Raw genomic sequence first — 24,943 nt, 5'->3', positions numbered from 1 at the left:
CTAGGAGACCAGAACTTACAGAATGAATCTATATGTATACACAGAAGGGGTTTATTGAAATGGCTTACAGGCTGTTGTCTAGCTTGTCCAACAATAGCTGCCTACTAAGCAGTTTCTTCGGTCCATGAGGCTGGATGTCCCAGCTGGTCTTCAGTAAATGCTGGACTCTCAAAGAAATAGACTTTAATGCCCATGAAGAAATGGACTTTCCAGTAAGAGTAAGAGCAGCAGGCCAAGAGAACAAGCTTCCTTCTTCCATGTCCTTTATATAGGGTTTCCACCAGGTATGGCCCAGAGTTAGGTGGCTCTTTCCACCTCAGAGATCTGGGTTCGAAGTCAGTCTTCCTACTTCAAATGATTTCATTGAAAAAAAATGCTTCACAGATATAAGGGTTTCAGTTAATTCCTGATGTGTAATCAAGTTGACAACTAGGAATAGCTGAGATCAAACCCAACAATATTCATGGATGCACTGTTATTCTAAAACTGGATGATTCCATCCATAAATGAGTGATACTTGTGTATCAGAATTGCTAAATTTTCAGATAAAAAGATAGTGGGGTTAAATGAAATATTAAAAGCTTCAGTAGGTGGAGCCTGAGGATAGTAAAGCACAGGTGGCGGATCTTTAAGAAAGGGTCACCTGATGCTTCTTCACAAAGCCTTAAAGTCTGTGTCAAGAACTAATCCTCACCCAAAGTTTGAACTCTCAATTTAAGTAGTACACTGAGTCCTTTGTGACATTATCACAAATCTTTACTCAAAATTTTCTTTGAAGAAAGCCTTCCTAGGAAATAAACAGGTTGACTGACTGATGGATAAACTCTGTCTGTCTCTGTCTCTTTCTGTCTGTCTGTCAATCTATCATGTTTTGGCAAAGTAACTCAAATAAGTACTACGTAAGTTAAGTAAGGTGGTTGTGTTCTTTGTGTTTGATTGGAGTGGATGCTAGATGGTTTGTTGATGCTATGTTGTTGGGTTTAGTTGTCATAGCATTCAATTTACTGTTTTAAAAATCTGTATTTTTCCAGAACTTTGGGCTTTAGGGACCAAGAACTGATTCTGCTAAAAACAAACAAAAATCCTTAAATCAATGAGATAGAATGTGTCCAGGCACAAAGGACTAAAATTGACAGTTTTACCATGAATCTAATGTATGGTAATGTTTATGTTGAGTCTAGAAAGGTTTTAAGTATTACAAAGGTTTGTGTTCAGGAAAGAAAAGAGGCAGAGGCCAGGAGTATGACCCAGGCTTATGTGAAGATCTGCCTGCAGCTTGTTACTGCAGAATGCCTGTGATTACATAAGTAGGTAGTAAGAGGTGCTGGGATGTAGAAACCCAAGGGTCTGGTATAAGTAATACAAGAGAGGTAGTTAGAAGGCTGAGGCAGGGGGGTTGTGAGTTGAGGCCAATCTGGATTACATAATAGGGCATTTTCTCAAAAACAAAAAGTAAAATGGTTCAAAGAACCATTTTCACTTTTAGCAGCTTGGGGAAAAGTTACTATAGGGAACATAAATTTATGTTACTTCTTTTTAAAAAGTTAAAAAAAATTGAGGTTGAAAAGAGCAGTGGAATGTCAGAAATATGGAGTATAAGGTGTGAAAAAAGAGTGAGTGCTGAAGACTCATTGGTCAGCAGGTTAGATAGCACTGAGGAGGGGTAGAAGACGTAGGCTTCCTTCCCACACAGTTATTAGACACCAGAGGCCGTGTGCCCCACTTCCTCATCTGCGAGTCTTGACCGCCAAGACAGCCCGAGGAAAGCTTTCAGCAGTGTTAGTGTATGTGTCGGCTCTCAGATGGTAATCCTTGCTGACACCAGCCTCTGCTTTGTTCTGCTTGCCTTTTCTTTAAAACCATGTTGTCTACATTTCTATAGTGAAGGTTTTAAAGCAGTACCATAATTCTTTCATTGTGGTATAGTTCATTTTATAAAATTGCAGAATTTTATGCATGGTTCCTCCAAAAAGATCAGTATAATTTTTATCATGAAATTTATTGAAAATTTAATTTGTCTTGTTTTGAAAGAGGTTTCAGCAGCATGCAAAGCAGTTTGTTCTGTTGTTTTTTAAAGCATGTCCATTCAGTTGTTTGATATCTCAGTTAAATAGTTTGTATACTAGCCTCTTACTGGTGTTTTATTTGTTTCCTGTATGTGTTTTTAAAATCTGATGTATTAGGAGTTAAAGAATGCTGAGATAGCTTTAAGAACCCAGAAAACACCACCTGGACTCCAACATGAAAATACAGCTCCTGCTGAGTAAGTTACTGGTTTTGTTTTTTTTTTTAAACATAAGTTTTTAATTTTACAACAGCAGAGCAGTAATCATACACAGAATTTTTGGTTTGCTACATGGGAAAGCTTAACTTGGATCTTTATAATGATTTCTCCTAATTATCCTAAGAAAGTGGTTTATTCTTGTCTTACTAAAAGGCTAAGATCTGAATTTCCAACTACCTTTGATAGATACCAGCATGACTCTGACTGCAGCCAGTGTGCTCCACTCTGGCCCTGTGCTACTTCAGGCTATCACTTCTAGTCTTAGTGACCTTGGAGGTGAGGGTTGTGCGTGCGTGCGTGCGTGCGTGCGTGCGTGCGTGCGTGCGTGCGTGCGTGCGTGCGTGCGTGCGGTTCTTAATCCTGTACTTTCCTCTTTTTCCTTTTCCTTAAGGAAGTTATTTCAGAATTGCAGAAAATTTCAACAACAGAAATTTTCTGTGTACTATTTATCCAAATCCCCTATTTATTAAATTATGTATATTTTGCTTTCACATTCTGTATACCTGTTTACATCCTTCCCCCAACACCTTGTATTGTTTGCAGACATAATGGCTTCTTAAGGATAATTGCTTACATAACACTGCAATTAACCAAGTTCAGGAAATAACTGATACTCAGATTAACATGACATGCTTCCATACCGATTTCACCTTGCCTTTTTCATACTAGCAGCATAGTTCATGTTGCCAAAAGTTTTTGCATATACTCATCTCCTCCCCCACCTCATTTTCCTACCTCTTTCCCTGGCATGTGCCTTACACTATATTGCCCTCCCAGCCATCGATTAGACATTTCTTACAGAAAAAACACAAATTTCCTTTATTATTCCAGAAACTGTTAAATACTTGATTGTAAAATTTATTGATAGCTGTACTTTTGATTTAATTTTTTAAACTTTAGACTTCTAGAGAACATGAAAAATAGTAGTGCAAAGAATTTGCATAAGTCCCTTGCTTCACTTAATGATAACATACTGTAGAACTATAGTGTAATTATCAACAGTAGGAAACTAACATTGATAAAACATCTTTAATTAAAACAACTTAGAATTTTACTGATTCCCCTCCTTTACATTAATGCACGTTTCCCCTCCTAGGGTCCTGTTGTGGGGTTATATTGCATTTATTTGTAATTCTCCTTAACCTCTACCTGTCTGTGATAGGTGAGTCCTAACTTGCATTAGATGACCTTGCTGCTTCTAAACACTATAAAGTCACTTGGTAATGTGCCCTCCATGATTGGAATAATGATACATCAATAATATTCAGTGCTTGGGAGTTTACTCTAGTTATCCTCATCCTAAAATGAAAGCCCCACTTAAAAGAGGACATTTACTTATTTGTGTTTTTAAGTATAAAGGAAATAATGTTTCAAATGTTTGGTGTAACTCTTTATAGCTACTTCCGAATCTTGGTTCAGCAGTTTGAGGTACAGCTTCAGCAGTACAGGCAGCAGATTGAAGAACTAGAAAACCATCTTGCCACTCAAGCAAACAATTCACACATAACTCCTCAAGGTAACATCCCTACTATGGTAACTCTGTGATAGCACCACTACCTTATTTATTGATGGATGGTTAAATTTGTATAGTAGGTGTGCAATAACTGTTAGTGTTTGTCTTAGGCTGTTAAAATTTCCTAAAAAGTCTTTGGTAAGCCTTAGTTCCTTGGAAATGCTTTATTGTAAATAATTACTTTGGTGACAAGAGGGGACAGTCTAGGACTTCCTCTTCCCTCCTAGGTTTCTAATGGAAATGTACTCTCAGTCTTCTTAGCCTGCTACCTTCTGTAGTTGATAGTCTTTTCTTCTACATATAAACTATCCAAACTAAGGGTAGTAGAAAAATAAAATTGTTACATATTTGTTTCATAATTTTCTCTTACAGATTTATCAATGGCTATGCAGAAAATTTATCAAACATTTGTAGCTTTAGCAGCACAACTTCAGTCTATTCATGAAAACGTCAAGGTAAGCATCCATTGCCAGTTCACCTGTCTGCATATAGGACCTTGGGGATCACTGAAGTTAGCACTCATTTCCCTCATCAGTCTTATTAGTAATTATACAGAGTGTGTGTTTGTGTGACACTTGTGTAACCTACATTCAGATTGTTTCCAGCTCTTTTCCAATATAAATTGCACTATAGAAAACAAACATCTCTAGTAACAAATCCTTCTTTGTGCTGATTCAGTGTAATGTGTGTTTTGTTAATATTTATTGATCATAAAGCTAAAGAAAACCTGTTTACAATTCCTTGTAAGTACAGGAAACTTTTTTTTAACCAAATAATGTAATGCTTATTTGAACACTGTAAATGAAATAATTTATTACTGAATATTTTGGTCTTTATGTAATTATGTTAGCTTTAAATTTTTATTTATGCGCAGGTCAGAGAAATGGTTCTTTTTATTATATATATAAAAGTCTACCTTTTTTTTTGTTTTTGCAGCTAATTAAATATAAGTTCTTAGTTATCTTTACTCCAGAAAATGCTTAAATTCAAAGCTGCTAAACCTGACTCTGAGTAAATTATGGAGACAGTTCATTGAGTATCTTCATATCTGTTTGATTCATGGTGATAGAATTTTTAAAAAGTTTAACTGTTTTAAACTGGGTGATTTAAAAATTCTTAGTATACACCAAAAGATTTGAAACTTTAAAGTATTTTAAAGAAAATTTCTGAAGGAAGACTATCGGATTTTCTTGAGACTCTTATCAATGTGTGATAAATGATGCTGAAGGATTTTAAACTGGTCAAGATTTTTCTTTGTTGAGGTATGTCTTGTGCTGTTTTTAAATTTAGTTTAGATTTAAATTTAAATTTAGTTAATTTAGTTTAGTTTAAATTTAGTTTTAAATTTAGTTTAGTTTAGAATGTTTCCAGGCAAACAAAATAATGAAACACGGTATGACGGGTGCCCAGGCTTCTCTGGTTCACTTCAGATGCTGCTTGTTTGATCACTTTGTCACTCTCAGAGATTCTGTTTCTTTTATTATTTTGAAATTCCTTTAAAAGTTACGTGTGTAAATGCCTTCATGCCTGCATATCTGGGTATCATGTATGTGCCTGGTGCCCATGGAGGCTAGAAGAGGGCATCAATTCCCCTAGAACTGGAGTTACAGATGCTTGTGAGCTAATAACTGCATAAGCCAGCCTTGAGCTTGCCTACATCTCAGACAAGCCTTCAGTGTGTTACTCTGCATCATCTTCTGAATATCTGGGATTTTAGACCTATAACAGCAGGCCTGGCTAAAGTTACCAACTTTTTCCACGATAGTTTGAAAACAGCCTTTTTGTTAATGAGGACAGAAAACGGGCTGAGATTCACCGTAAATAGATAATTTCAGTTGTCTCTTGTCTCTCATTTGTTTTCTGTTTGAGACAGGGTCTTGCTATATAGCCTAAACTGGCCTGGAGCTCCTGTCTCAGCTCCACTAGTTATTTCTTGTTTTATTTAAATATATTTCTAAGAACCAAAGACATGACTTTGATCTGATTTGTTATGTGTCTTGGTTAAGATTTCTATGACAAAACACTATGACCAAAATGCCTGGGGGGAGGCAAGGGTTTATCTCCTCTTACAAATCTCTGTGTTACTGAGGAAAGTCAGGGCAGGAATTTGAAGCAGAACTAAAGGAGCACTGTTTGCTTCTTGTGCCTTGCTCCACCATCTTTGTCATATAAATCAGGACCACCTGCCCAGGGATGGCACTACTTACAATGATCTGGGGCCTCTCACATCAACAACTAATGAATAAAGTCCTTGAGAGACTTGCCAGTGTGCCACAGAGGCATACTCTCAGTTGAGAGTCTGCCTTGCCAAATAACTCTAGCTTGTGCCAAGGTAACAGCTAGCCAGGAAATTATTTTACCATCTATTTCATATTAAGTTCTAAGCAAGCTAAACATATAAGCTCTAGATTTGTAAGCACAAATCTTTGTGAATCTCACAAGAAGTTATCTTGGTTCCGTTCCCATCGGCATTTACCAATTGAGAGAGACTTCAGTCACCTTACCCAGCGCACCCTCAGTGACATTATCAAAGTGGGATGTTTTAAAATACATCATATATTCAAGGCCAGCCTGGTCTATAGAGCAAGTTTCAGGACAACCAGGGCTGCACAGAGAAACCCTGTCTAGAAAAACAGGATTTTTCCAAGAAAAAAAAATTCATATAAATCACGGTTGGTGTTATGTGGGTGGGTCATCCCCTCCCCCCTTTTAAAAAATGTTTTTGTGAAATCTTGGGCCATTACTTCCTATTACTGGAAGTTGCACCATGTGTGGGAATGTTTGTGGAACACAGGGAAAGGAAGATAGACTCGAGAACAGTAATGAGCATTGTTTTCCTCACCTTGCTGCTAATGCCATATTTCTTAGTATTCATTTCTTAGCAGGTCCACTTTGGCCCTTTATAACAGTAATGAAGCTTGTAACTGGAGTAAAAAAAAATAGACAGCCACATAGAAGAATAATAATAATTTTAAGTAGTGTACTAATAAGATTTGTAATTGTATGGCCTTAATGGGGGTTATATATTGAATTAGGTAATTTGGTAATTTTATTTGACAAAGTTGAAGCCCTGCTTATGAGCCCTCAGCCTTTCTGTGCTTAAAAGTGTGAAATCTTATTTTATCATGTGGTACCTAGTCATTTAAAAATTTATTTAACTGGTTTATATTTAATACTTCCAATTTGAAAGTTATAAGAAAGTTGGATGCTTAAGGGAAAAGTTTATGATAAACTGTAGTATCTATTTAAATATTTTTCTGCTTGGCTGTAATATTAGCCTATGACACCAGAGTATTTTAGGTGGGGTATTGTAAAGATTTGTGACAGCAGTAACAAACAGTACTTACAGGAGTGATAGGGCTTCAGGCCTTGTCCTGTCAGTGTCAGTTACTAACCGTCTCATTTGTAGTTTACTTGGAATGTATAAAGTGGCCAATATTGTTGATCTTTCCAACTCATTTAATAGAATTACATGTTTCCAACGTGGAACTTAGTTTCTTTCTCCCCCCTTCCTCCTTTCCTTCTTTTTAGGTGCTTAAAGAACAGTATCTCGGCTACAGAAAAATGTTTTTGGGTGACGCTGTGGATGTGTTTGAAGCTAGGAGAACAGAAGCCAAGAAGTGGCAGAATGCACCCAGAGTTACTACTGGACCCACTCCTTTCAGCACCATGCCAAACGCAGCAGCCGTTGCCATGGCTGCAACACTTACACAGCAGCAACAGCCTGCTACAGGTCTGAATGCATTCAAGTTATAGCTTCTTACTGTTCAAATGCAGAGAACATTATGTGCATTTTTATAAGTCTTCCTTTTGTGTGAGCACTGACAAAATTTTTATGAATAGCTGTTCCAATCTAAAAAAATGTGATAGACACAATTATAAACAGATCTGAAACAAATGGCAGGGTAGTTTAGCAATAACTATACATCCGACGTTGAATATTGTGAATTTACTTACTGTTATTTGCTGTATTGCTATAGATGCCCTTTAGAATATAGTGTTTCACTACTGAATTACACGTAAGAAAAACATTAGATTCCAAGTTGTGATTGTGCCCTTTATTTTAAAGTCAGAGGTAATCCACCTGTACCATATATTGCATTTTTTAGTTATGATAATAATTGATGGTGCAACTCAGTCTCTTACATAATGATCACAGAGTACTTGCAATCTGGATGCAGTTATATTTCTATTGAAAATGTGTGTTGAAGGTTAATAGGTTCATTTGGATGTACTTTGACTGGAAACAAAATAACAGTTCCTCTAAGAGTCGAAATCAGGGTTGATTAAGATGCATGCTGGGATTTTTTAACTCCATAGTGAACTGAGTACTAGCAAGATCAGGAACGTTTGAGATTGGATTGTACACTATGTAGGGACCTTAGTCCTTGGTTGAATACCATTTGCAGTGTTTTTGTGATGTGGTTCTTCAGTGATTCATTTGGAATTTGGAAGTTTATTAGTTGTCTTATTCCTGGTAGTTTTTTATTGGGTTTGAAGTTTGACATAGAAAAATGTAGTCTTAATAGTTCGCCTTTTCCCCCTTGATGATTTATAAGCTTCTGAGTGAGCCTTATTCTGTAGTGTATGTCTGACAGTTTCATATAATCCAGTAGTAAACTACAATAGTAAAAAGTGAAAACCAAACAAAATAGATGTTTTGGTTGCATCCAGGTCACCTGTACTAGGGAAGCATGCTCTAGTCACCGTTTTTCACATTTGAATGACAACATTGACCTGTCATCAAGTAAAAAGTTGTTGGTGGAATTAGGCCAAATCCTCCACATTCCATGGCTGGATCTGTGTGAATGGTGGGTCCCATAAGCACTATCTCGTAGCTCTCTAGTTGGCTGGAGTGTAGACTTCTGTAGACAGAGTATGCTTTGGAGTATTGGGGTATCAATTCCAACAGTATGATTTTCAGTTCTCATTATTTAATAGCTAATTAGTCACTGTTCATCATCCCTAAGGTAAGATAGAGAAGTATGGTTTGGATACATGTCAATAAAATATACTTTATTTTCAAGAGAATAAGTAAAGCTTGAGAAAAGAAAGTTGCCTAAACTCTTGGGCTCTAAATTAATCTCTTCAGTAGTAAATAAGTAAATATGAAGCAAAGTCATCTGTCAGAGGGCTGTTTTCCTCCTCTTTTTTATTTATTTATTTATTTATTTTTGAATAGAATTTTTCTGTGTATCCCTGGCCTGGAACTCACAGATCTGTTTGTCTCTGCCTACAGAGTGCTGAGAATAAAGGCATGAGCCACTACCACACCTAGCTTTTTTTATTTTAAACCTTTTTAACATGTAGACTGTATAATCTTTTAAGTTTATAGGCACAGACATGAAGACAAGTGCTTATTCTATAAATATGGTGTCACCTGTGAACTAGGTAGGTCAAATACAAAAGTAGATCATACAGGGAAGGCCTTTGCTGTCTTGTATTTGCTTATATTTGCTAACATTGCAGGAATTGTTGGGAGCTTTTGTTCATGGACTTTAATTTCACCTGTTACTTTCACTTGGCTTCCTTACACACATACCAGGAGCAATCCCTGCTTATAGTATGTCCTTGTAGTTTTAGGGTGTATATAAAACTTTCTAATTAGGTGGAAGAAATTTGAGTTTATTAACCTAGGAAATCTTACAGTATTTGTACTTTAGTTGAATCGAGTTGTTAACTATTGATAAATAACAGCAGTAACAATTTTGCATTATGTTTCTTTCCCATTTTGTTTCCCTAAAAGCTTCTTTCTGACTCTGTACTCACTTTATACTCTCACATTACAAATGCTAGCTTAGTCCTTAGTTCGGACACTGTAGGTGAGGCTTTAGGAGTTCTGTTAGATACATGGGTAATGGTGTTACGAATTGCATCCCATTTAGTTAAGCCCTGTTATATTTTGTTTTGTATCCAGGGAGATATTCCTGTGCAGTACTTTTCATGAAATCCCTTTAAGACCAATTTGAAACAATCTAGAGGAACTGGACAAAGCTTGTATGTTTTTATACACAGCTGTTGCTGTATAGATGCACATTATTAAAGTTTTATTTGCATATAGTTTTTTTATTTAATTGATATAAACAGGGACACAAAAGAACAATAGCTTTTCTTAGATTGTTGCTTTTTTTTTTTCAAGGTAGCTTTTCTTTTTTCTGTTGTCTTTCTAGGAGGTGGAAGGATGTACTTAATTTTAAAGGACTTACTGTTGGTTTGGTTTGGTCTGGTCTGGTTTGGTTTGGTTTGGTTTGGTTTGGTTTGGTTTGGTTTTGGTGGTGGTGATGGTAGTGGGATTGAATCCAGGACCTTGTATGTGCTAACAAGTCTAGACTCTACTACTGAACTGCCTCCCCAACCCGCTATTCCTTATTTTTAATGAAAATAAATACACAGTTCAGCTTAGGTATATTTAATTTTTGGTTCTTTCTTGTGAAGACTGAGTTCATGAAAACCCAGATTATTCATACATAAAGTGAATATTAGTGTGTGGATAAGTTCATTGTATACTTGTCCATGAATGTTCCTCAGATCTCCCAAAAAAACCTTAGTAAATTTATATTAGGCTTTTTCACTATGATCTTGATTTAGAATGGGTGTGTTTTTTCAATCAGTGTACTAAGGTTAAATTTTGTTGTGTTTTCACACTTAAAAGTTATTGATGTTTACATAAGATTTTTCTCATGTGACTTTAGCTTCCATTTTTTAAGGAGAGCTGAAGCATTTGTGAGGAATACCTGTTTTCTAGCTTTAGGTGAAGGTTTGGACATTTAAAGTGTAGTGTTAAATCAGAAATGTTAAATATTTTATTTTAGTTTCTTGTGGTTTCATGATAGTGTTGTTTTAATAACCAAAGGAACATTCCCCATTAAAAGTAGCAAGAATAAGTTTTTCTTATCAGGGGAAGACATTTTTGTTTTTTTAAAAGGTGACTTACAAGTAACAATGGTAATTAAATTAGACATTTTTGGTGACTATGGAAAATTATAAGAAATTCTAGCACTTTAGTCTTTTTCCTATAAATACAGTTTTACATTAAATAAGGTAATATTTATTCTAGAAAATATGAATTACAGTGCTAAACCTGATTTTGTTGTATGTGAATTTATTATGGAAACTTTTGTAAAATGTTTCTTTACATGGAAATTTCTCTTTAGGCAATCATTGGTCTATATTATTGATTTGGTTTTACTTGTAGAACTAAGAGCCCCTCATTGAGTGACTATTCAGATTTCAAAGTGACTTGAATTGTTTACATAGCTTCTACCTGAAGGACTAAGAATCTGTTTTCTGAGAGCAAAACTATATATGGTGGCCAGAATATAATTATGTTAATACTTTGGCCTGGGAGATAATTTATCATGAGCTTTTACTATTTAAAATGTTATACATTTGCCTACTATTTTATAAATGATGTTGCCTTCAGAATTTGTGTGAAGGTAGAAAATTTAAAATATCTCGCATCTTTTGTGCAATGGGAAGTCTTATCATTGTCAGATGCGTTTTGTTGTCCTAAATATGATTGCAGAAATTGTTCTGTTGCTCTTATAAAATGGACCTACACGTGACAAAATCCATGCTATCTGGGTGATTCTTCAACTTGTAAGGCTGAGGACTGTGGTGTGCATTGTTCTTTAGTGTCTTCCACCAGCAGTGCCTCCTGTTAAAATGTGACCGTCTCCCAATGTTAAAGAAACTGGACATATGCTTTCTCTGTTAGTTTTGTTAGACATAAGAAAGTAATATGTTTCTTTTCTTGTTGTAACATTTTACAAAAGAGCTGCTAGTCGGGTCTTTATTCTTAAATTAATCTCAAACTGGATGTAAGAATTTAAAAATATTTTTTAATTTATTTTTTTAATAGTAGTATAAGAAAAGAACTCTGGCTGCTATTTAGTTGTTATTCTGTTTTCTGGATAGAAGCTATTTTAAAAAGTCCAGTTTCTGTCCCAGGGTAGCAAAATGTACTTCCTCATTTTATTGTTTTGTGCTTTATAAATTTACACTACCTTTTGAATATACAAACCTCATTCTTCATTGGACAACGTGAAGGCTTTGGGTTTTTTGAAGTTAAATTTGAAGGTGCAGTTTGCTTTGGCATTCCCTCAGCTCCAAGATGTATTAATCACTGTTCTTGCAGAGGCCAGGACTAAGATTGTACTATGAAACTTACTGAGTAGTTTTAATAAATTATTATCAAATGAGAGATTTTTAGATTTTTGTATTCTGCTTAGTTTAAAAAAAAAAAAAAAAAAAGGCGTAGTTACCACGAGGGGCCAGTACGTTTGATGCTGTAACTCAGCCAAATCCCTAATGCAGCAGGTGTGGAGAGGATGGCACATGGCTTTGATTTTGAGTACATTTTCCAGAATGTTGGAAAGGAGCTTCCGAAGCCTTGAATGTACTGGGTCTGTGAAGGCACACACGTGCCTTTGTAAATGTTCATTCTCGATCTCATGAATCAGGTGATGAGTGGTGAAATGTAGCAGAGCTGAAGAATAGAACTCAATATCACTTCTGTGAACAAGTTGGAATTGTCATGTTACTGTGTAATTGGTTTGCTTTTAAGATGAACAATAAATTAAATAAAATAAAACATTGTCTTGTTTTTTATCTATTTATTATATATACCATTTCTGTACTATAAGAAGTCATACCTAATTTTTTTGGGTACTTTCTGAAGTAACATGATAGTTTTGCTATGTTAGTGTCAGTCTCTTGGTCATTGGAACTTGACCAATACTGGGAGCTTGTTTTTTTTTTTTTTTTTTTAAAGGAAAGTAAAACTTTATTTATTACACCAAATAGTTGTATCAGAAAACAAGTAGAACTAAAATGATTTTAGAAATATAAAAACTATAACTTGTGAGGCATTAAATATTTAAAATTATTAGTATATTAAACTTTTGAACATTTTTCATTGTGATAAACCTCTTTTAACTGTGTAGCTATAAGCAGATTAATTTAAAACATTTTTTTCAGATAAAACATTTGGAATAGATAAGCTAGGTGAGAAAGACATCTTGAAATCAAAGTTTTAACAAGTGGACTTTGTTAAAAAAATAATGTTCAGCTTTAAAATAATCTCATAAAGGAACTTTAATCTTGAAAGAGTAAGGCAAATTTGTTTTTCCCCCCCGTTTTTTTTTTCATACCAGGGCCACAGCCGTCTCTGGGAGTTAGTTTTGGAACGCCATTCGGCTCAGGTATTGGCACTGGCTTGCAATCAAGTGGCTTAGGTTCTTCAAACCTTGGAGGTACACTTTACATTTTCTCATATTTCATTTGGACTGATGGTAGCCTGTAACACATTTCTGAGGATCTGCTGCTATTTGGGAAGTTAAGGTTCCATTTGGCAAAAAAGGATTCTCCAAATATAATCATTGTTTTCTAGCATTCGCTTCAGAGCTTACAAAGTCATTCTGTCCTCTATGGAAAGAACATAGAAGGGAGCACTATGCTAAGTGGCAGCGAGTTTTGTGTGTCCAGTCAGCGTGATGAAATGTAAATGTGAGAATTACTTAGCTTAAATCAACTTAGTCATAATTGAACTTTTAAAGATCAGTTCTAATATAACTTTGGAATCCAATCTACTACATCATATAGATATTCCTGATCGTTAATTTTTTTTTTTTTAACCCAAGAGTGACCACTTTAAACATAATTTTATTGTAAGTTAAACAGCTTGATGTTTGTCATTTTGATGCACTCTTGGCATGTTTGACTGTATACATACATAAGCAATTCAGATTATTCTAATTGTTTCATAAACTAGTAAGGTAAGTCTATAAAGACATTAATTATAAACGTGTTCACAATTCTTTTTGAATAGTTGAGAGTTTATTATATTTTGGCAAAAGCGTTAGAGGATAATGATGGTTCCTGTATTTTTACTAAAATATAAAGAAAGGCTATAAGCTACCACAGTTCTTTATTACAAACTGTTATACCTCGAGAATTTATGGCAGGTAGCATAATCCTTCTTGACTATGATCCACTTTCCATTATGTCTTTTATAGGTAGTGATAGTTCACTGCTGACCTAAGTATTTTAGTAAGCCATTGCAGAATAGCAAATGGACTTTGAACTTTGCTGGAGGTACATCTTAACTGGTTGAGTGCTACCCAGCATGCATGAAGCCTGGCTTCCATTCCTAACTGCAATTATAGGGAGTGGGAGCATATACCTGGAATCCCAGCACTCAGGAGGCAGGAGGATCAGAAGTTCTGGGTCACCCTCATCTACATGGGGAAAACAACATAAGACTAATAATTTGGAGTTTATATAGAAAATATCTGGTAAACTATATTTGAGTACTTAGAATTTCTTCATGGACTTTGTATGATGTAAATATGTTTTAAGAGGAAAGACTGTTAGTGTTAATGTGGAGAATAACATGGCAGAATTTACTGTTACAGAGATTGAGGTAGTGGACTATCCTGTAGTTAGTAAGGAGCAGAGAGAGCACTTAGCTCAGAATGTTCTAGTATTTACACTGTTGTGCAAGTCATGCTTGTTTATGAATTTAGCCAGCCTTTTTATATTTCTGAAATGAAATAATGCTAGGCATATATCTAATATTCTATACTTATTTCAGTGGTAAAAATAACTTACGTGATCTTGATTTTAATAGCCTTGTACTTTGAAAATTGCTGCTAGGCCAGAAACATATTTGGGTAGTTATAAATTAGTGTTTTATTTAGAACCAATCTGCTCAAGTCTTATGTAGAGGAGTAAGTAGCCGACTGCCTCAGTAAGTCTGTGTTTGTGAACATTGCGTTTATTTGGCCTGTGGTGGTGGTTGCTTTTCTTGTGAGTACACTGTAATCTGTGTTTTATGTGCACTGTGTATTTTCTCTATTACCTTCCACTAGGATTTGGAGCTAGCTCTGGTTTCGGATGCGGTACCACAGGGGCCTCCTCATTTGGATTTGGAACAACAGATAAACCCTCAGGAAGTCTTAGTGCAGGTTTGTGTGCCTCTGCCTGAATTCCAGGCAGATTAAAACGTGAAAATCATCCAACTAAAGATTACACACGTTCTTTCTCTCAGTAACCCCTGAAGATCCTTGATTCACTTTCTACTCTGAGGAAGCATGTATGCCTAACTAAATTGTGTAGGCTAACTGTTAGTGGCGGTATATACTACTGAGACTTCCTAGTTTGACTCATAAATAGTTTAACTAGAGATTCGTTTGAATCCTAGTGACTGACTTTGTGGTTTAAGGCTTTTCCCGTACCCCGTTAACCCAGTAGTTGTATTTTGGTGGTTTGTTTTTCATCCAGGAGAACTTTTTATTTGTGATTTGTACTGGGGGTGGGAACTAGGGTTTTTACCCATGTTAAGCAAGCACTCTACCACTAAGCTATTTCTCCAGCGTACTTTTACTTTTCACTCTGAACCATGGTCTCACTGAGTCCCCAGGCTGGCCTTTCCCTATGCTCCTGCTTCAGCTAGATATTGTAGCTGAAATGGTAGGCCTGTACCGCCAGGCAGCCCAGCGTGAATGACATCTCAATCCAAACAGTTGTTAGTACCTCTGATGTTAAGGGTAGGGTAGTTTATGAATGATGACTAACTTGCCTGTGTTCATTTTTAAATAGGTGTAATCTACTTCTGGTAGAAAACTCAAAATTTTGTCTACCTTTCCATTTACTTTATATTTGTAAATACTGACTTGTCCTGGTGTGTACTATGTAAGGATAAATGATATATCTAAAATAGTGGTGTGACACTTTTCAAAAACTGTGTTCAAATTTAGGAAATTCTACTTATTATCGGTAGTATTTAAAATCAACAGTGCCAGTGGAGTAAGATTTGTAATCAGTAGTATCAGGACTAGAATCTAAATACTATGTCAAGTAATCAGGTATCCAGAGCACTTGCTTTTAATTATAAAGACTTACTATACTCATTGCTTTCATCCTCTTGAACATTGATGTGGGTTGAGGTTTTCTTGGAAGGCTTGGGATTTAAGAGTAGACCCAGATGCCTTAAATGTGTTTTCTAAAAGGTTTTTGGTGAGTCTGAGTAGGAAGACACTGATATGATATGTATGTAATGATATAATGTAATTTTATGCACATATATAATTGTATACAGAATAACACAATTGTATGTGTACATAAAACATGTTGCAGTACAGACAAGGAAGTTTCTGGTAGCTTGAATATTCCTGTATATTTTAGTATCTGTGCTAGCTTCCTCTGTCTCTCAGGACACTCTTTAGCTGTTTAGCTAAATTATTTTTCTGTAAAGCTCCATGTTAGAAATTCAAGGGCTATAGGCATTTTCTACTCTTACAAATTGTGTATTTGCAGATAGAAATTCCCACTCATCCCTGTTTTTTATATTTGTTTTTGTGATTTAACTTCTCATTTGAATATTTTCTTCCCTGAACATAAGGCTTTGGCAGCTCAAGTACGTCTGGGTTTAACTTCAGCAATCCTGGCATCACGGCATCAGCTGGTTTGACATTTGGGGTGTCCAATCCTGCGTCTGCGGGGTTTGGAACAGGAGGACAACTCCTTCAGTTGAAGAGACCTCCAGCTGGAAACAAAAGAGGAAAGAGATAAACATACGGGTCAATGTGTTGGCAGTGCTTAGCTGGCGCCGCTCATTCTGTGATTCTATTTTTCTAATGATGGAGTAATTGAACTGCATCTCGGGAGATTTATAACATTTTGATATTCCTCACTCCTGAACTTGAACTTTGTTTGTTTACCTTACCAAACATCTTTCTTGTGAATTCAAAATCCAGTTGCAGTTTTGTTGTTATTATTTTTGATTCTCCATGTAAGAAATGTTGTGATTAAATTACCAATTGATAGTGATGGGAAAAAAAAATCCATCAACCTAAACCTATGACTAGGATTAATAGCAATGCTTTTGTTGCTGAGGTTTATGCTGTGAATACATGCACATTGGTTTCTTATGCAGATGGTATAAACTCTAGGGCCTGTGCTAGAAGTAGTTTGTTCCTTGACAAGGCCTTTTGAACTGTGCTGCAGGGCATCTTGTGGATATGTATGTAATTATATAGAGAGTAATGCACACAATGTGTGCACATAAAATATATATTTACACACCTACAACTCCTGCCTCAGACTGTTATCCTTTTCTAGTGTATTTAGTTATTCACTCTTTATGATTTAGATCCTCAGCGCTTATACAAGGAGTAACTTGGGGTACCTGGTCACTTCATTTGTTTATTAGACAGAAGTGATTCTTGATTCAACTTTATTGACCCCACTCTTCTGTTTTTATTTATACCTTGACCCTTAGAGCTACTTCAACCAAGGAATACTCTAAGGCTTATCAGATTTTAGAAACCTTTATTACCATATATATATATATATATATATATATATATATATATATATATATATATATTCTCATGCTACTATTATGGGAATCTTTTTTGTAAAGGAGATGGACTTTTAGGAGTGTATGTGAACTCCAGACTGATGTTCTGGGGCAAAGAGCTACTAAGCCAAATTGAATCTATGCAGGTGAAGGATGCAATGTTAATTGAGTAAGAACTTGTTTAGCTGTTTCAATACAGAATTATTCTTATAGGGCTATTGAGAAACCAAATGAAGTGGCCTCTGAGCCTCAAAATGTGCTGAGTCTTAATCTGGACTAGAGAAACTACATTTTAGGGAAAATCTTTGTACCCACTGTAAACTTGCTGGTTTGAAGAGTGAGTGCTCAAAGGTGTGTCAGGCTGTCTGTGTGACCTCTGTCTGTGCTGCCAATCTTGGTGTTCAGTGAGTAAACACCACTGTGAAGGGAATTGCCTTAGGACTGTGTCAGCGCGAAAGTAGTTTTCAGGTGGGATGAACACATAGAATTGCAAGGAAATAGTTTAATTTTTTTATATAGAAGGTTTTGTATATAATGTTCATCAGTGAATATTTTCAGGATCATTTTCACCAAGACACCTTTTTTTTTTCCTAAAATAGGTGTGGTGTACATACATACATATACACATATATATTTTTAGTATAATGTTACTTGGGTTTGATTATAAAAGTATTGTTGATCTGTTTTATTTATCTGCATATAACAGTGATTGGCATTCCAGAATTCAATATTTGCATCTTGATGCATTAAAATAAGGAGAGTTATTTGTCTCTGAGCACTAAACATGTTTCTCTTTGTATATTTTTGTAATTTTGCAACCATCAGTCTAGATTATGGGGGAGGATAAGAAAAAAGTGTGCTTTGGCATTTTAAATTACCATTAGAGTTACATATACCATTACAAAAATACTGCTTTGTTGGTTTTTTAAGTACATTGTATTATGCTGCAAATATCTGAATATTGATATTTCTCTGGGTTGTTTTTTTCTTTATATACATTTTTGTATGTTGACCCACTGGAGACTTGTAACCTTCCTTTGTGGTAGGAGTCAGAGTGTTGTCTTTGTCTCCTTTGTCTTCGCCTTGTCTATTATGGAAATAATAAAACTGTGTTAGTTGCTTTGAATCTTTGTAGGTCTTAGCAGTTGTACATATTTAATTTTATTATTGCTTCTTTATTCTCCTTAATTGGCTTTTAGTGTTTCCTACACTTGTAAGTTATAGTCTTGTTCTCTTTTGTTTTTAACAAAAGGCTAAAGACAATGTAGCAAATTCTAACCAGGCAGATGGCCCAGTTGTTGAAGTGCTTGTTATGCTGGTAAGTGTGAGTAAATGCTGGGTGGATGTGGCTGCCCTCTTGACTCTAGCCACCAGGTCTGAGAAAGGATTCCCAGGGCTAGCTGCTTAGAGAGACTAGCCATACCAGCAAGCTCCAGGTTTGACCAAGAGACCCTGCCTCAAGGAATACGGTGGATGAGCATTCAAGAATGAGTCCCAACAACAGCCTCCCTCCTCCCCCTCACACACACACAAATGGAAAGGGGAGGATAGTAGGTTCTTTGTCACTTGTTTTTTTCTTCTGAAAATGATGACATTAAGCATCATAATTAAGTTGATGGATATTTGAGTAAAAGTAGAAGCAAAGGCTCCTTCAGCTTAGTCTTAGTCCTGTCCTGCCCAAAGATGTATGCTAATTGTTTTGGATCTGTCTTGGCAGACTGTTGTAAAAATGTCCTTTCTATGTGTATGAGTGATTGTTCTGCTTTCTTTTTTCTTCTATATGCTCACTTTATTGGTTTCTCTTACTTCCCTTTTAAACAAGCAGGTTGACAACACCACCACCAACAAAACCCCAAACCTAAGTATTGTGTGATTTTGATTTCCTCCCCTTTGTGGTATATTATCTATCTCTTGCCATATCAACTCATAGAGATTGCCATTTGGACACTCTTCCCTTCCCCTAACCCCAATTGCTATCCAGGTATCTGTTTAGCTGTTCCTTGTTGATGGTCAGTCAGGTTCAGTTCTATAGAAATTGTGGTGAGTATCCTTGTACATGTCATGGTAGAAGGCCCTAAGAAGCTAACTGGAAACATCTGCAATTAAGCAGTCTATTAAACAAGTTTGATATCACCAATCAAAATATATCACTGGTTTGCTGTAGCTGGGGGCAGGGGAACAGGAGTATAAGAGGCTTTATTCAGCTGAATGACCATTGGCCTTCAGACTGCTTTCAGCGGTGCTAGTGTATGGATACAGTAAAACTGCTTCCTGGTTCTCTTCCCTTGGTTTCCTGTACCATTTCTGATACATTGACCAGGAAGTGCTTTCATCACTTTTGCCTTCCCGACATAGGTGAGTTGTAGGGGTTCATTCAGGGCATTGGGAGTGGCTATGTGCCTGGTGCCAATGAGCCATTTAATTTATGAGATTTGAGTCTTCGGGATCTGGGACAGAGCTCCCGAATGTGCATCCAAGCCCACGCATGAAGCAGGCCAGGGGGCCCCACTCATCAGACTGGTAAGAGCCCAGGATGATGTGGTTTGATTGAGTAGAAGAGAAGAATAATTGTCTAAGAGCTGTTTAGATAACCTGGCTTAAAAACAAACAGGACAAAAATCAGCTCTGCAGTGACCTGAGCATTGGGCAAGGGTAGGATTGGAGTGAGTGTAACTCCTGACTGCAGGAGGTGGGGAATCATAAGAACCAGTTAAGTGACTTGTAACTCATGTACCATGTGCTGGGTGGACAATAGTATAGCCTACACCTTTACACCACATAACAAAGAATTTCCAAAAGGGATATTAAGGAGGCAGGCAGTGAATACCAAACTTTCCCAGAAAACTGGGCTTTTTGTGAAACAGATTGCTGTATTTTTGGGTGAGGTGGACCCATGATGAGTCACTGGATAAGGAGATAAGGTGGTCACTGGATAAAGTGTTTAAGATTGAGAGCACCAAGCTGGGCGGTGGTGGCGCACTCCTTTAATCCCAGCACTTGGGAGGCAGAGGCAGGTGGATTTCTGAGTTCAAGGCCAGCCTGGTCTATAGAGTGAGTTCCAGGACAGCCAGGAGTATACGGAGAAACCCTGTCTCGAAAAACCCCCTCACCCCCCAAAAAAAGATTAAGAGTACCATGACCAGTTTCCTTACATCAAATTGGTGACAGGACACTGTCCTCTCAGTATGTGCTGGTTAAAAGCCTGCTTGGAAAAGAACTATAAAACGATGGTGGTTGTAGGGTAATGCTGTCTTCTAATATAGACCAGAGCCTAAAACTCAGAAGAAACCTGTTTTAGCTGAGGAGCCAGTAGAAGTCTCTCTACCATTTGTTCAGTTGTACTCCATCTCTGCTGCCTGTGCCACCAGCACATGGGGGCTGGGGAACCCTGACACTTCTACCCAGCAGGCCCCTTAGCTGCAGAACTGTCACTTGGAACAGTCCTCTCAGAAAGTTAAGTCCCTACCATCCTGGTGGGGAAGAGCAAAGAAAGCCAAATCTCAGCCCCTTGAACATAATATGTGAACCATTCAGCAAGATTTGAAGACCCCTCTATTTTGACCAGTATGGACAGGTCCCAGGAGGCCAATGTACCTTAATTTATTGGTCCTTTTCTGCCCCTGACTTCCTAAATTGGAAAAATCACATCCTCATGCAAGAAAAACAAAAACTCTTGGGCCTTAATTGACTTAATCCAATTGCTGACCCCTACTGCTGATTCTGGTTAACTTAGAATGAATAAGGGAACATGCTCTCAGATGACATCCAAGGCCTGTTTTCCAAGGAAGTCCCATTAGGACCCAAGTAATGATGGGGTGTGCGATTGGAGAAGCTCAAGTGATAAACTAGAGATTCTTTTAATCAAAGGAGGTAGAAAGGTAGTAAAAATGGGGAAAATCTCATTCTTAAGGGGCTTGTGGAAAGCCTGAAACTATTCTATGAGAGGTTCTGAAGCATTCAGTTGATAGTCCATTTGACTAAAAACACAGCCAAGAACCAACAAGGAGTTAATGCAGCCTTGACAAGGCTCAGAGATACCAAATAAAAGCTGAAAAAAGGTTGTAGGTTTTGGATGAATGCCAGCCAGTTAGTTGCTAGTGATGATTTAGAAAGTTCCCGATACCAGGAACTGAAGTGTGAAGCAGATCAAAGGTTAAAAAGGAAAGCAAATTTGCTGGCTGCTGCACTGATAGAATGCTCAGGACACCCATAGACAGTGTCTCACCAGATTGGGGCTGTGGCCACTAGGAAGCCTAATAGGACCAGAGGTGAAATTGGCTTAGAACCAGTGGACATATTGCCATAGAAAGGGTATTAGAAAATGAACACCCACAGAAGGTAGACAATGCCTGCTAAGTTATCAGGTAAGGAGAAAGGCTGGATAATTCAAGTGATAGCAGCCTGGACAGTAAAAGTTAGAGACACCAGAAAAATGAGATTGTAGGCTTAGCAGCCATAGAAAACTGAGGAAGAGTAGGCCCATTCCACTGGGCCTGTAAGAGCATGTAGTCAAAATAACTGCTAATGCTGGCCAGTCGACCTTACATGAACACAAGCCACCTATTTGGTTGTGGTGTGATACATGGGTCCTCTTTTTTTTTTTTTTTTCAGAAGAACACTACCTACCAATTGTGGGAGCTATAGACAGTTTTTCCTCATCTTCAGCTGTTGGGGTCTGGGAAGTCATGATGAAGTTATTCATGAGTTTCTATGCCATCCTGGTTGTAGTGTCTTTGCTGGGTTGGCCTAGGAAAGCTGCAAGCTCAGATAACTAATTCCTCAGGTCCAGAACACCTAAACTCTGAGGACACCTGAAACAAATCATGACTCCTACTGTCCCCTGGGAAAAGAAATGATGACTTACTTGGGTAGGCTGAGAAGCCACAACAAGGGCCGGAGCTTCTCACAGTTCTTGGTTTACTGGTTGAGATTAACCTAGCAGTGCTCTCGTGAAATGCTCCAGCGGTCACAGAATTAAGACAAGGGATAGCTCACTCACCAGAGGTATAGTATCCTTCTCCAGGCACAAGTTGGAGTTTTAAAATGTCTAGAAAAACTCTTCCTTTTTTTTTTCTTTTTTGTTTTTTCGAGACAGGGTTTCTCTGTGTAGCCCTGGCTGTCCTGGAATTCACTCTGTAGACCAGGCTGGCCTCGAACTCAGAAATCCGCCTGCCTCTGCCTTAGAAAAACTCGTAAAAAGCAGAATTCTCTAGTCTCATCAAACTGCCTGGGAAATACCTCTCTTGCCTGGCAAGAAATATAGGACTGATGTTTATAGTCCAGTGCAGGACTTAGGGGCAGTAAATCACAGTAACTTTGCTGTCGCCTTTGCTTCTGCTGAGGCTGTTTTCTTTAGATTTAAAGAACCAACTTCTAGGTTCACACCCCCATCTCAGCAGCCTATTTTTGCCTTTCAATGGGGAAGTTTTGAAAATAATGACAAAAGTCAATTAACTTGGACCAGATTGCCTCAGATTTAAAATTTTCTTTACCATATTTGGCACTGTGCTATTTGACCAGCATAACTTTACACTGCTCCAATACGTAGATCATTTATTCCTGGTGGGAGCCATCAAAGAAGACTGGAGGAGACATACACACCCTACCCTAGTATGGAGAACTGGTTATAAACTCTATAGTAAAAAGCCCCAATATGACTAGGTATTCTGGTCTTTAATCCTAGCACTTGGCAAGCGAAGGCAGGGAAAATCAAGCAGAGTCTAAGGGGCCTCTGGTCTAGGTTAGCCAGAGCTACATAGACCCTGTCTCAAAACAACCTCCTCCCCACCTTCACAAAACTGCCAAGAAAGGATCGAATATCTCAGGTTCCATTTGTCACAGGTGCAACTCTAAGCCTTTTGCCCTGTTCAGTTCTGCATGCCCTCATGTCAGATTTGAGGGTTTCTTGGGAGGCTGTTGTCTATTTGGGTTCCAAATTTCTCTGTTCTGGAAAAAACAGAATGGAAAGAAACGGGGAGAAAGCCCTCATTGTGGGAAAAAGACCAAGAGAAAACTTTTGAAGAAATCAGGCAGGTCCTTAGTGGCTTCAGTCTCCCAGACATAATCAATCTTTTTATATTAGTCAGATGTTGGGGTCTTGACATTACCCATAGCTTGTCTTTCTAAAGAGTGGGCTCTATGACTTTAGGCTGGCCACCCTGCCTGCATCCACTTGGTGCTACAAACTCTTGGTAACAGAGGTTAACAAACGGATTGTAAAGATTTAACTGTTGGCATCAATATATACAGTGATAACTTTGATGGGTTAAAGGCCAATACTGGCTCACAAATGCTAGAATAGGCAGATATCAGGCAATCCTATGTGAGAGCCCACACCTTCACCTACAAGTGATTCCAAATCTTAAACCTTGCAGCGTTTTGCCAGGCTCACCAGATCATGATTACATTGAAGGCAGGACAGATCCAACCGATAAACCTAAAGACCCTGATGCACCGTATCTTAGTAATGGCAGTAGTTTTATAGAACAGCAGCTTGCAGTGTACTCTGATGACCCTCAGTTCTACCACTGAGGCAGATCCTCTGCCCAAGGGGACCAGCACAAAAAGCAGAACTCAGAGCTTCACCAAGAGTGCCGCGGCTGGCAGTGGGACGAATGTGAACGTATTCACAACTCTTAAGTGTATTTGTACTGTGCTCTGTGAGCATGGAACCCTGTGTAAAGAAGAGGAACTGATCACCTCAGAAGGGAAAAGACATAACGTATGGCAAAGAAATCATAGAATTCTTAGGTGCTGTGTAGCCCCTAAGCAAATTGGCTGCCTTGCAGTTTTAAGGACACCAGAAAGGAAATGCTAACAACTTTTGGGGGCAACTGCAGAATAGACAGAAAGATGAAAACTACCAGCTTCCAGAGGAAGGGCAGAGCTGGCAGTCGCTACAGCCACATTATATACAGGCCAGTAGGTAATGGCTAGGCAAGACTGAAAATGGGGACTGTCTCCCCAGCAAGTGGTAGAAACCACAAAGATGAATATAGCCATCCCTGTGGCCACCGCCTCTGCCTTTGTCAAACAGTTCCGTCAGGGACCCCATGTCAGCTGGATGGCTCTGGAAAGTAAGATCGATACTTTCATTCCTGTTTCCCTGCCTAGCTTGACTAACTAGCGAACAGAGTGACACCTGTGCCTGGGCTAACCCGCGATGGGCATAGAATGCTGGAGGAGCCCCGTTTGGTTGTCGACTTTACAGAGCTGCCCTAAGCAAGGGGCCACAGATGCATGTTTGTCTTTGTGTGTGCATCCTCAGGTTACATATGCAAAGCCCTTATAGAAAGGACATTTGACGGCTTCTAAAAAAAAAAAAAATTCTGGTTTTGGGATTCATGTTGCTTATAGGGTCAGACACTCGGCCAGCATTTGTGGCAGTGATAGTACATACAGTTGGCAGCTAGAAGGTTAAAAGTCCCCTGGAAGCTACACAAGCCATATCATCCATGGAGCTCTTGGAAGGTGGGATATGTGAGCTAGATAGTAAAATTACAGATAAACTATGGTGAAAGGCTCACCAAACAATTGCTTTGTTAAAAATAAAATCTAATTGCGTAGCCAAACCCTTACTTTTCCCTCTTCCAGTCTCTGCTTTGGGCCATTACTACAGGATTCAGATGGTTGCCCCAGCAGATGGGACTACCAAGCAGGGTTTTCTGTTTATGAAATCCTTTATGGGCATCCTCTCCTTGTCAGGGAAATACGGGGGAACTTAAAAAGGATTTAGTAGTATCACTGTAAGACGGCAGATGCAGGGGCCTGCTCTACCCTGGTC

At 37.8% G+C, this 24,943-nt stretch overlaps 1 protein-coding gene across 3 annotated transcripts in view; it reads left to right on the top strand.

Moving 5' to 3' along the window:
* Positions 1-24,943, top strand: part of Nup58 (nucleoporin 58) — a 52,879-nt gene that overhangs the window by 15,061 nt on the left and 12,875 nt on the right. For 2 of the 3 annotated variants that reach the window (XM_031362895.1, XM_031362893.1), the window contains exons 9-14: positions 2,184-2,263; positions 3,682-3,800; positions 4,170-4,252; positions 7,329-7,530; positions 12,953-13,051; positions 14,669-14,764. In XM_031362895.1, coding sequence (XP_031218755.1) covers positions 2,184-2,263; positions 3,682-3,800; positions 4,170-4,252; positions 7,329-7,530; positions 12,953-13,051; positions 14,669-14,764 — 679 coding nt within the window. Of the gene's footprint in view, positions 1-2,183; positions 2,264-3,681; positions 3,801-4,169; positions 4,253-7,328; positions 7,531-12,952; positions 13,052-14,668; positions 14,765-16,200; positions 16,890-24,943 lie in introns of those variants that run through there. The other variant, XM_031362894.1, reaches the window with a different exon arrangement.

Source organism: Mastomys coucha, unplaced genomic scaffold, assembly GCF_008632895.1.
Source record: "Mastomys coucha isolate ucsf_1 unplaced genomic scaffold, UCSF_Mcou_1 pScaffold9, whole genome shotgun sequence".
Lineage (NCBI taxonomy): Eukaryota > Metazoa > Chordata > Mammalia > Rodentia > Muridae > Mastomys > Mastomys coucha.
Note: the sequence above shows the minus strand (reverse complement) of the source record. Positions and strands in the feature narration are given on the sequence as shown.